The 13,452-nt window shown below is 32.6% G+C and overlaps 1 protein-coding gene across 1 annotated transcript in view; it reads right to left on the bottom strand.

The window, feature by feature from the left end:
- Positions 1-13,452, bottom strand: part of LOC145283495 (Fanconi anemia group I protein-like) — a 143,147-nt gene that overhangs the window by 96,338 nt on the left and 33,357 nt on the right. Inside the window, exons 8-10 of the mRNA XM_080132321.1 lie at positions 12,797-12,879; positions 3,262-3,397; positions 1,739-1,831 (exon numbers count right to left, since the gene is read on the bottom strand). Coding sequence (XP_079988447.1) covers positions 1,739-1,831; positions 3,262-3,397; positions 12,797-12,879 — 312 coding nt within the window. The remainder of the gene's footprint in view (positions 1-1,738; positions 1,832-3,261; positions 3,398-12,796; positions 12,880-13,452) is intronic.

The following is a 13,452-nucleotide window of genomic DNA, read 5'->3' as shown; positions in this document are numbered from 1 at the left end:
TGCGATATATAATTTATCCGGGTTAAGCTGGCATGTTGAAAATTGTGAGTTTTGCTGTGCAGGTTGGTTAATGCAAAAAGAGTTCAAAAGGTCAAGTTGTTGACGTATGTCATCGCTGTAGCTAGAGTTGACGGTGTTACCTGAAGTGTCCTTTGGTTCTTGTAAAAGAAGGTGTGGAAAGAAAGAGAGAAAAAAAGCATGAAAGAAAAGCAAGATAGATATCTTTTTGCTCGCATGCAAAGGCAGCCTAGCTTCCGTTTTTGGACAAGACAAATGTGTTGAGGCACGCAGAATGGCTCGAAGAAAGAAACGCAAGAAAGTTTGAGTCAACAAAACGATTAACTCAGTGGCAGAGTGCTAGACTTGAGACCCCTGGGTTTGATTCTTGTCCAGTTCAGCTGCGCTAATAAGTTGCATGACAAAATACATGTCTGTAGCTCATATATTTTAAGTATATACATATGTGTGTGTATGTGTATATTATAAAAGTCTGAACATATGAGAGATTTGGTTGTTTTATGACATATCAACCCTTTTCAGTTTATTTAATGCCAAATCCAATCATTTTGGTAAAAGTTTTTATGTTTCAAGTTCTTTATATCTTCAAATATTTATTCATGATGTTTGGTCTGTAAGTTTTGTAGAGGAAAATTGTTGCTTTTGTTTTAGGTGTTGCAGAATATGATTGAGTCAGGAAAAGAAAAGTGTCTGCTGAATGTACCAGGGTTTTATCGATCTGGCCATGCCAGATCTAGGATAGGAAACGGCTTATAGTGGCAGACAAACTCTTCAGCAACTTTAGTAGATGAAGACCCAGAGAAAAAAAGTCTTTTCCTTAGTCTTCGCCTACTGAAAGATGCTGAAATGTCTGTCTGCGATTATAAATCAATGCCTAGATTGATGAAACTTCAGCACATTCAAATGATTTCCTTGTACAGATGATAAATTCATGATATTATCAGGTTTCTCCCGTTCTTCAACAAGATCTAAAAGAAAAAGAACCTTTAACTTAATAGGTCCAACCTTGCCGTATTTCAACGGAATGTTGCATCACAATACTTGTTTTACAAGCATTTCAACAGAATGTGCTATGATGAACATGCTGCACTTGTGACTCCTTTACGTAAATACTCCCGGCCAATCTGACTAGTAGCAAAATCCCACCCTCCACTTTATAAGTTCTCAGATGCAACATTACCTAATAGGTTCCTTATTATCTACAAATTCTCAGTCCCTGTACCATCTCTGCAATGTTGCGTCTCTCTATTTGCTTTACAAGTACTTTAATGAGATGTGATCCAACAAACTTTCTATACTTGTGCCTGTTAACATAAATTTCTCTTACTAACCAGATAAACAGCAAAATTACACCCCTTCATTGTAGAAGTCCCAATATGATGGAAAGCTTTCTATTCTAATAATTTCTTTCCTCTATACGTTTGCAATTTCCTCCCTGCTATGTTTCCCCTGACTGTATTAATATGCAAGTATTTTAAATGTAATGTGAATAAACATCTCCCTATACAACTCCCAACTCAAGATGGTTCTATAAATCTGACTCTTAATTTACAGTAATCCTAAGTTTCAGTGGTAATCCTCAATGTTTGGGTTGAATCAAAGTAAAAAAAAAATTTAATGTCTCATTTCTGATGATGGTGTAGTTTCTGTTAGCTGTGAAGCATTAAAAAAAATCAACTGTCCGTGAAATCTTGAAAAAAAAAAAGGAAAGTGATCTTACCTGATCTTTAAATCTGAATACTTGACCTACACAAAGTGCCATTGCAAGAACAAATGGCTCACAAACTTTGCATCGAGTTGATTTCATCTGAATCTACAAAAAAAATTTTTTTTTAATCAACCAAACAACTTCTCAACGAAAGTTGGTAAATGATTTTTTCTAATTAAAGTAAATTTATTCAATAATAAGAAATAATAATTAAACTAATTTCTAATAAAAAAAAAAGAACTTTATGCTGTAAAATATTCGGTATCAAAATTTAATACAAAGCTGACAAAACTCACTCCGGCTAAAAAGGAACATTACATTCTGGACAAAATCAGTTTTGTACTAATTTTTAAAAAGAAATAATTTTTAAATTTCTGATTGAAATTAGAATATGTTTGTCTGATTGAAATTATTTCAAAATTAAACCAAAAAATGTATTTTTCCTTAACCTTGTTTTTAAAAAAGTGCATTGACATTTCTGAAAAAAAAAAAAAAATAAATAAATAAATAAAATGTATATAAAATGAATAAAATAACAAATGATAACTAATTAAATTCTAATTTTAATTAATTTCTAATAAAATAAAAAATGATAATTAATCAAATTCTAATTTTAATTAATTTCTAATAAAATAAAAAATAATTAATCAAATTCTAATTTTAATTAATTTCTAATAAAAACAAATAATTCATCAAATTCTAATTTTAATTAATTTCTAAAATAACAAATGATACTTAATCAAATTCTAATTTTAATTAATTTCTAATAAAATAACAAATGATAATTAATCAAATTCTAATTTTAATTAATTTCTAATAAAATAACAAATGATAATCAAATTCTAATTTTAATTTCTAATAAAAAACTTTTTTAAAAATTTATTCTTAAATCTGTGATTAAAGTTAAAGTTTGTCTCCTTGACATTATTTTATAATTAATCCAAAAAAATGTTTCTTTAATATTGTTTAAAGAAATTTATCAATATTATTTTGAAAAACAATAAATAAAAAATAAAATGTAACCATGTCTCCTTGTTTGTTGAAAAAAAAAAACAAAAAACAAAAAAAAAAACATAAAAATTATTTGTTTGTTAAGGATAATTTTTTTAGAACCATTTGAAGTATTTCATAATGTGTCAATATATGATGTCCAGTGTTCAGGATAAATTTGATATTTTTTATATTCTTTCATTTCTACAATTTTAAGTATTTAACAACACTTGATTATTAATAACTGTTGATGTGTATGATTGAAATTTGAGAGCTGGAGACCATGGATGACGGAAAAACTCTGGAAAAAAGTGACCTTCATCTGAAGAATACATACCATTATAGTATTTACAGAAAAGACCAAGATTAGCAAAACCATGTCTGTGAGAGAGAGAGAGAGAGAGAGAGAGGTTGCAGAGAAGGAAAAAAAGATAGAGAGATTCACCAGCCCAAATATGGTAACAGTATTCCATTTCTCATGTTGGAAAAGGTGAATCACAACCAAGATGAGATGATTTGAATATTTGAAAATACAAAAATTTTACCTTGAGAAATCTGATGAATTCTTTCACTAAATCATTATCATGTTTGACTGCATAGATAATATGCAAGATGACCGTTCCTTCTGTACTACGAAGGGTGGCTTTGTCAACCGTCTCAATGGTGAGATCCATGCTTTCACTATAAAACAAAACCAGAATATTGTCTGAAATTATGCAATCAAGGGTTTTCATTATTTGTTAAATTATTGAAAAATATTGACAACAGCAATTTTTTTTAATGTGACTATGTGACCCCATATGTCCTAGCAGAGATATGCTCTTCCAGTCATAAAGTTTTGATATTCAATATAATGCAAGAGTTTAGTTTGCTAATGTTGAGTGTAATAATTTCCAATTTCTTTCTATACTACTCCTCTTCATATAGAATAAAGAACATTTGGTTCTTGATTATAGTAGTGAAATTCTAAAATTCAAAATATTGAATTTCAAGTGAAACAAATGATATCTACTGAATTGTCATGTCATAGTAATGAACATAGCCAAAAATAAACGATGAGGTGGAAAAATAATTATTAATGAAAATAGTTTACAAAGACAATGAAAACTGAGTTTTGCTAAAAAAGAAATAATTCTAATTGTAACAAAAGAGAGGTAAATATTTTCTGAAAATTGAAAATCTTTGGGCAATTTAGCAAAAGTTAATTTTTGCTAAATTGTCCTCAAAAACTATTTTTATTAATTAATTTCATACCTTATTTTTTTTCGGAATTTTTGGCAATTCAGTACATACCATTGGTTTCACTTGAAATTCAAAATATCAGTTTTTGAATTTCGTTAAAATAATGAACCGAACATATTTTTTGTATTTAAAGGAGAAATGACCCTTTTACCCACAAGTCAGTTTGCTTTTCTCAAAGAAATTTAGAGAAGTTATGTCCCTTGCATTATTCACAGAGCAGAGATGTTTATAGAGGTGTGTTGCACATTAGGGCAGGTCGATTTTGGAACCCTGGTGAGGCAATGGTGATGATAGTTAGCGTTTGACATAGAAAAGACCTACACAAAATATTTTTTCAAAATCGTTAGCTTTGCTTGAGGAAATGACTTTAAAAGTTGAAAAAGTGAAGCTATTTAAAAGTTTTTCGGTGAATTGCCAAGAACGCCCCGTCATCAAAACAATCCGTACCGTTAAGAAAATGGAATAATTATTTAATGTTTTAAAGTACATTTTTAAATAAAATGAGTGAGGATAATGAATTAATAAAATAAATATTAAGTGTAAAGGCAAAATTATGTTTTTTTTTAAATAATAACGAGCAAAGTTCGCTTTTACATTTCAGGAACGTTTTTGGAGTGGAAACATTTTATATTTCACCGTTGCAAAACACGCTCATTATCGATATTGAAAATTAACGTTTGTTTATTATTTAATTTGAAAATATTATGATTTAGGCTTAATTATTTTGAAAGGAAAAACGAAAAAGACTTGTTTAAAATATATATTATTATATTTCAAGTATCTGCAGTGAATTTAAACATATTCGTTTTATCTTTTTTAATTTGTTCTTCTATTAGGTTGGTGCAAAAATAATGGCATTTTTTTCACGTTCAAACGAACGTCAAAAACATTATTTTGTCACCAACCTAATATTTCACATCAAATTCTATTTGAAATTTTTATTAAAATATGGTAATACTCCAGTTTTATATTAAAAAAAATAGTCCATACAATTTTATTCTATACATTCTTTACGAAACATAACCACGTAAATTTTCAAGTTTTTCTACTTAATAAAAATATAGTTTGCAAAAAATTAGTGTCAAATTTTTATTTCTTTTATTTTTAGGAAGTAATTATTTTTAAGCAGTATTTTTGTTCTAAAATTATAGTTTTAAAATCAGATAACACACAAAGATTAATATGAGTAAATAAGGAAACTGCTTTAAAGGTTTTCCTTATTTGTGCATCTATGTTATTGTGCTAAAATAACTTTATTATTTAGAAAACCATTCTTAACATGGGGAAGATAGGAGGTTGTGTTGTAACTATTCTGAACTTTCACCTAAAAATTTAATAAACAAAAATTTCATAAAAATTAAATTTAACTTGAAAATACTATTAAAAATAGCATGGTAACATAGATGCATAAGCACTGGTTTTTCAAACTCTAAAAACTCGTTTAAAATGGCACAGCTATAGCAAAAATGAATTTCTTTATGAGTAAATTCATGTTATCAAAGGAGGAGCTAAAGTCTGCTAAAAATGTCTAAACTAAACACTACTATGCCTCTGATTTGGTTTTGTCCTCTCTCTTCAATACTCTACAAAGTTTGTCATTATTTCTTATAACTAGCGCTTATTTTTTACATATGAAACTGGAAGATAGCCTAAAACAGTTTCCTTCAGTTATAATCCATTTATTTATTTTATTTTTCAGATTAGAATGTCAGTAAAAGCACAATGTTCAGTTTTAACCCGTGGTTCACAGAATTTGAAACCTCCAACCTCGTGACAAGTCATCCAGTTTAGTTATTTTCTCTAAAACAGTTATCCCCACTTAAAAATAGTGAGATTTCTAAGTTAATTGCTAAGGAATTAATTAGTATTTGGCAAGTAGTTAATCCACAATTTCCCTTGTTGGGTGGACGTTATATAGGACAGAAGGTCAATATATTTTGCTATAAGAGGGCCAAACTGATTGACAGGAAATATCTTGCAGCAGCCAAAGTGAAAAAAATGAAGGAACTGCAAGACAGATTGTTTGATATATTTTCTTGTAACTGTAAACTTCCTGACTTGAGATGTGATGGAAGTGCAGGACAAAATTGTCAAAAAGGCACATTGTCTGCAATTGTCCTGCTAACAAGGAGGCAAAATTAATTCTATAGATTCACCTGCAATTATGTTCCTTTTTTTGTGGAAAATAAAATAATATATTGGTATTTATTATGTAATCTGGCTCTATTATTAAACATGCAAATTTTGCAATTTTCAGATTCCACTAGAAGAACTGCCATTTAGAGCAATTTTAAATTAATTGATGGAACAAGAAAAAGCCTAACAACATTTACTGGTCCTTTGGGGAAACTTTGTATCAATAATTATCAAGATTTGCCTCAAGTAGAATTCTAAAAACATAGTGTCCCTCTCGATCATCATTATCTGACAGCAGAAGAAACAAATGATTTAAGTGTGAAGACCAGAGTCTACTTTTTGGGAGTATGCTGTTGGCATTTCTCGAGAAGTTAAACTAAGATATGCAGCTTAGAAAATTGGGCCCTTGAATCAAGCAAAATGGCTAACATAAGCCACAAGGTTAATGTATTTATGGACCAGAGGTGTCTATCCTCAAACACTATGATAAATTAAAACGTTCTGGTCAAATTTATCATTCAAGTGTATGCAGTTAGTTGGTTTGAGATCAAAACCGACAATAATTTTTTTAACCAACAACAGTGTATTTTAATATGATTCAGAGAACAAAACAGTTAACTGAAATCTAAATTACTGTTTTAAACAGTTCAAAATATAGTGCTTTTGCACTACTTCCAGAAAATATTATAATATCGATGATAAACTCAGATGAATTGGATGTGAGAGAAGAGGGCATTCAAGCGATTTTGTCCATTAGGTAAATAAATATTTATCCATTAAATTTTATTAGTTTTTTCAATTTAGCCAAACAATAGTCAGTTTTATTAATATTACATCACAAAAATATAAAAAATAAGTGTTTTCAAATAATTGTTTTTTTGTGTTGTTTTTTCCAGAAATAGTGAACAATTAAAAAAAAAAAAAAATGAAAAGATTACTGCTATCAATTTTGCAGCCACACACTGGTCAAATTTGATTGATTTTTCTCAAAAAGTTGTATATGGGCAGGAAGTAAGACATAGACACATTATTACAAAGTCATCGTGCCAGCAAATTAAACCTTCATTTTTCTTGAAAAGAAATTATACAGAACAATTTAGTTCTATTATAACAGTTTATATTATTGTGTTTAATAAAAAATTAAAATACATGGTTCTGTAACTTGTATCAAGTTACATAATTACAATATTGTGTAATACATCTCCACATCTTTTTGAATTGTGAAATTTAAAAGACTTAGTTGCTAATTAGCTTTTTTTACAATTTTTGTTTAATTAATGCAGTAAAATTTGAGGTTTTTTGCTAGTTGTGATTCATAATTAAAATTATAATTTATGTATTTATTTTTCTTTCAATGTATTTCATATAAATATATCAATTTTAATTGGATTTCTTATAAAAAATAGTGAAGTTTCAAAGTCAGTGTTGTGTAAAATGCTATGAAAATAAAGGATTTCTCAGCATTTTTTCACACGATTTTTAAAATTAAATGCTCAATTTTCTGTTCAAGATAGGAATCTAATTTTTGGTATCCGTTCTTATCACATCAAATCCCAACTATCATCACCAGTGCCATGTTGATTTTCTGAAAAAAGTTGCAAATCAACCTGCCCTATTGCACAGTTGCTTCAATTAATATCTTCATTATAAAAGTATTTTCTTCTTCAGTTGTAAATATATGATAAATATTATTGTTCATACATACAGTTGAATTTTATTCAAATTTATTTACATTGCTAAGACTGTTGCAAAAAAAGTGTAATTGTATACTCATTACTCACACCAGAAATTACCCCATATCTTTACTAAGCCACATTTCGCTCATGCACAGAGTATTGTTGCCACATCAACTACCACTAGTCTCTCACTCATAGACAGGATCCAAAAAAGAGTCTCAAATCTAATAGGTTCTGCACTATTGTCCAAAATCAACCACTGTCCCATCATTGCAATGTTGCATCCCTGTGCCTGTTTTACAAGTACTTGGAATGTGCCTTGACAAATGCGTAGCACTTGTATCTTTATGATGTACCTTTTCCCGACTAACCCGACAAGCAACAAAATCCCACCCCTTCACTGTTGAGGTCCTTAGATGCCGGAAATCTTTCTACTCTAATAGTTTTTGTCTTTCAGACTGCATGACTTTGGAAATTTTCTCCTTGCTCCTGCTTATTTGACCGTACTAACCTGCAGAAATTTAAATGTAATGTGAACAGGCACCTTGCTGATCAACTCCCCACACTTCTGTTAGACACAATCCCAAATAGGAGCTCCTTTCGTACAAGTGGTAATATACTTTGTTTGAGGTGAAAAGGAGTTCTTTTACAATTCATTTCTTTCATATTTGATGCATATACCACATCACTTTCAACTACCGACAAGGTTACATCTGATGAAAGTTCTTGATGTGGAAAAGTTAAGGCAGCATGTTCAGTTCACAGCACAAAATGAAGGATCAGTTAAAATATGCAGTTGATCTAAAAGTTGATTTGGATTCTATCATCAATTGGGTTAAGAAGTGGCTTGTTTCATTTAATCCTGTTAAGACTCAACTATTGTCCTTCAATTACAGATGTGTTCTTTTCTTCCTGAGATTCTTATGGATTGCTCTGCTCATTCTTTCTCATCAAATCAGTTTTGGAATTCATATATTAAGTTATTATATTATCGGGTGAGTTTCTACCACCATTTTATATAATTTTTTCATTTTAAGTCATTGTTGAGACTTCAAGAAACATTGATGCCATTTTTTCTTGTTCTCATGTAATGCTCGACACTACTTGTTTTTTTAACAGAAAAAACATTTACAACATCAAAAATTTATTGAGGTAGGTAGAAGAGTAACTTGTCTTTAGTAACATTTATTTGTTATTCGACTGTAGAATATTGCTAGGGTGAGCCAGCTAATCCAATTAAGATGTTGTGCTGAATGGATGCGATAATTGACAGAGTGTAGTTCCTGGCAGAAGTCTAGAACAGTAAAAACCCCTGAATGCCAGAGCAGCTGGCATTTGTAGAGTGGCACCTGCCCTTCCTGGCATGTTTAGCCAATCAGGCGCCTCAAAATAGAACAACCCACCATCCCTGACTAATTGTAGGCTGGTCCAATGGCAATTAGCATACCACTAATTGCTACTGAATAAATATGTTGAAATTAGTTAAATGGTCCATAATGGTGGAGAGGGAAGGTAAGCGCATTCTTGATTCTACATCTCCCCTCCCCCAAGGGTAACGACCTCCGAGGAGGAATGAGCTCCTCATGGCCAGGTTGATTATGTGGGAATAGCCTCGCAAGTGCCCGCGCCGACTTGGCTGGCATTGGTCCAGGAGGTTCAGGTACTTCTTCTGGAGTGATGTTCCTGCCAGGTTGCTGTGTCCGAAGGTCAAATTGAGGGTCTGGTACGACAGGGCTGTTTGTCTCTGCCGAGGCATTTGAGTCCGCACTACGGGACCAGACTACAATGAGCAACACGTTGGACATATCTGCCTTCCGGATGTCTACATATCGAAAACAGAGAAGCGTTGCGTCCCCACTAAAAGGAGCCTAGACTCGCGTTAGCCCCCCCCCCCCTCAAATTGCAATTACAACAACGACATGGGGTCAACACTCCATTGCAACGGTTGTGGAAACAGTCAACATGGCACCCCGGGGATGAAACCTCGCCACCTATCTTGCCCAGCATGGGGCCAAACATGCAGCATTGTGGAAGATCAAACCACTTTGCTCGAGTGTGCCGGTCGATCAAGAAGGAACGCCGCAGAGCTGCTGTCAAAAGCGCCAAACTTGACGAGGCAGCAATGGACAGCCTGATCGGCCACATTACATTTAATCAGGCAACAAACAAATAGTCGTCCACACCAATAGAGCAAGTTACCGAAATAAAGGCAACGGTAATCCCATTTTCACCCAATCCGGACCCAAGGAAGAGAAACAACATCCCTGAAAATAATAGCACCAACATGATGATATTCCCTGACAGCGGTGCCACTATATGTCTGGGTGGCACAATATACTTGAGACACATGGGCCTCACCACAGACAACCTGATCCCATCGAGGAAAGTTGTTCGAGCAGTCGGGGATTCCACTCTTGAATGTCAGGGTTGGTTGCTGGTGACGTTCAGTGTGAGGACACACACAACCAAACAGGCCCTCTAAATTTGTGAAAGAATAAAACAGCTTTATTTCAGCAAGGCGGCCTGCATTGATGTTAGGATATTACATAAGGAATTTCCAAACCCATCGATGGCTATGCAGTCGTTAGAAGTCGAAAATAAAGTGCAGGATACAGAAAACAGGGTCAAACCCCTACCGACGCGTCCAGACAGCCTCCCTTTCCCTGCCACCAAAGCCAATATCGGCAAATTAAAAGACTGGCTGTTAGAATGTTTTGCGGACACTGCATTCAAGAACGACGGGATATTTCTCTCATGACTGGACCTCCAGCACACATTCACCTGAAGGAAGGGGCTATTCCAAAAGCCAGACATAACCCAATCCCGGTGTCTTACCATTTGAAAGAACAGGTCAAGCAAGACCTCTGGAACGATGTGGGGAGGGGCATCATTGCTCCAGTGCCTGTCGGCACACTGATTGACTGGTGCAGTACCATGGTGATCACTGTGAAAAAGAATGGCAAGCCGAGACGAACCATCGACTATCAGTACCTTAACACACAGTGCAAACGGAAAACACATCATACCGAATCACCCTTTCGATTGGCATTGCAGGTACCGCCCAAGAAAAAAAAAAAAACGGTATTGGACGCCGTTGATGGATATCACTCAATCCTGTTCGTAGCGCCATGTAGAATATGGCTAGGGTGAGCCAGCTAATCTAATGAAGATGTTGTGCTGAACGGATGCGATAATTGACAGAGTGTAGTTCCTGGCAGAAGTCTAGAACAGTAAACCCCTGAATGCCAGAGCAGCTGGCATTTGTAGAGTGGCACCTGCCCTTCCTGGCATGTTTAGCCAATCAGGCGCCTCAAAATAGAACAATCCACCATCCCTGACTAATTGTAGGCTGGTCCAATGGCAATTAGCATACCACTAATTGCTACTGAATAAATATGTTGAAATTAGTTAAATGGTCCATAATGGTGGAGAGGGAAGGTAAGCGCATTTTTGATTCTACATCGACCACTTTTTCATACCTTTGTGGATTGTAAAACAAACCCAATAAAAGTTATTCTTTTAACTGGATAAGTGGTTTGCGTGTTTTAACTCATTTAAAAGGGTGGTCATTATGAATCATTCTTTTTCAAAGAATATTTTTTTAAAATATTCTTTTCCTTTCCATAATTAAAACTTATGTTTTCTAAATAATAACAAAAATAAAATAAATACTTTATGTTCATAAGTTTGTAAACGAACATTTTGTTTACAGATTTTTTTTGATTGTCTCAGCACACAAAAATTCTCATGTTTATATGCGGTTGTCACTGCTTCTATCGACTCATGCATAATAAGTTTTTATCCAATTCTTTTCAAATTTTAGGACAAAAGAAATTAATATTTTCGCTATTAAATAGCGTTTGAACACAATTTCTATCTTTACTTATCTTTGTACTACAAAGCCTCAACTTTGAGATATTTTAACTTTTGATTGGAAAGATGTACGTGTTATGTTCAAATTCCGTAGCAAAAACAATTCCTTTCCCTGATAACTAGAAACATTGTCGACGGGTACAACTTCAGCTTTGAGTATTTATGTTTGCAAAAAGTGATCTCCCGCCAGTGGGCATGCTATGCTGGAATGTTTTGTAGTTAATAGTCGGATTTAAATAGCAATTCTTCAAACATACAAATTACAACAAAAAATTTACAATACCATTTTTAAGTAAATTTTATTGTGAATCCAGTTATATAAGTTTTATTCTGATGAAGGTAGGAGAAATGTACTTATTATTGATTTAAAGTCTACGTGTGTCAAATTAAGTAGTAGTGTGTACCTTATCCAGTGCTGAACGTTATGGTGTCTGGTATTGCTACTATATAAATAAATTAATAATAGATGTGCATGTGTGTGCATATTTAAGAGATAAACTCTAAAACTACTCGTCACATAACATTGAAATTAACTGGAATGATGGTTCATAAGGAATAAAATCTTGGATGCATAGCGCATACAGGAGTCAGCAAGTTGAAATACTACAAGAGAGAATCGTATTATTAATTTATTTATTGCGGACTATTATTCTCATCTTTATTGGTTGTTGTTTCACGATGTTTCGTCAGGTGGTAACTGCGACAGATAGGAACTTCGAATCTCCTAACTGCATTCTCAGCAATCACTGCCATCCAGAGTTGTCGTCGTCTCACCACGCTTTGGCCAAGTAAGCCTCTGGTTGGCTTTGGGTAGGATTGAAACCGCTATCTTCAGACAATGCTCATCTGGAACCGTAGAGATTCAACGTAATTTTTGTGCAATGAGAAAAGTTCACATACACAAACAAGCACTCTTTTGCAAATTCTTGTTAAGATAAAATGAGAAACTTTCAAAGTTAGCATTTGTATCAGGTTATTCGATCAATAAGATTCATGCTTTGTAGAATTGGTAAGTACATTAACAATTTTTCAGAGTTGACAGCATCGTGTTTTGCAGAATTGTTAATATCATTAGAGGGTTGAATGTTTTAGACATACTACTTCAAGATATTAAATTGAATATTAAATAAATAAATAAAATACCCAAACTTACGCTTCTTTAACTTGTTTGCGAACGATTGTGTCTTTTTCGATGAAAAAATCCATGATGCCTTCTAGAACTTTCAGTTTATGACCCTTAAAATAGAAACCACAAAAAAGGAAAAACTTATATTAAAATAAAAATCAGTTCTGCTTCGTTGTGTTAGCGAAATAGCCAATAGTCATCTACTAAATTGTTATGTCACAGTAATGGACATATCCAAAGATTACTAAAAACGACCAGGTAGAAAATTAATTATTAATGAAACTAGTGTTCAAAGACAATGAAAATTGAGTCTTGCAAAAAAAAAAAAGAAAAAGAAATTGGAGTTCTAAGCGAAGTAATTATTTTCTGAAAATCTTTGGTCAATTTAGCAAAACTCAATTTTCACTAATTATCTTCAAAAACTGTTTTCATTAATAATTAATTTTTTTACCTTATCATTTTTTTGTAATTTTTAGATATTTTCAATACTGTGACATGGCAATTCAGTAGATATTGGTTTCAGTTGAAATTTAATATTTCAATTTTAGAATTTTGCTACAATAATGAAGAACTAAAAAAATCTATATATTAGCATTCTAGTAGCATATATATATATATATATATATATATATTACACACCCACACCTCTCTGTATCTATCATACAACATAAACAAAATGAGGC

The sequence above is a fragment of the Euprymna scolopes genome, chromosome 8 (assembly GCF_053919585.1).
Source record: "Euprymna scolopes isolate OS-2025 chromosome 8, ASM5391958v1, whole genome shotgun sequence".
Classification (NCBI taxonomy): domain Eukaryota; kingdom Metazoa; phylum Mollusca; class Cephalopoda; order Sepiida; family Sepiolidae; genus Euprymna; species Euprymna scolopes.
The sequence above is the reverse complement of the archived record's forward strand: the minus strand, read 5'-3'. Positions and strand labels throughout refer to the sequence as shown.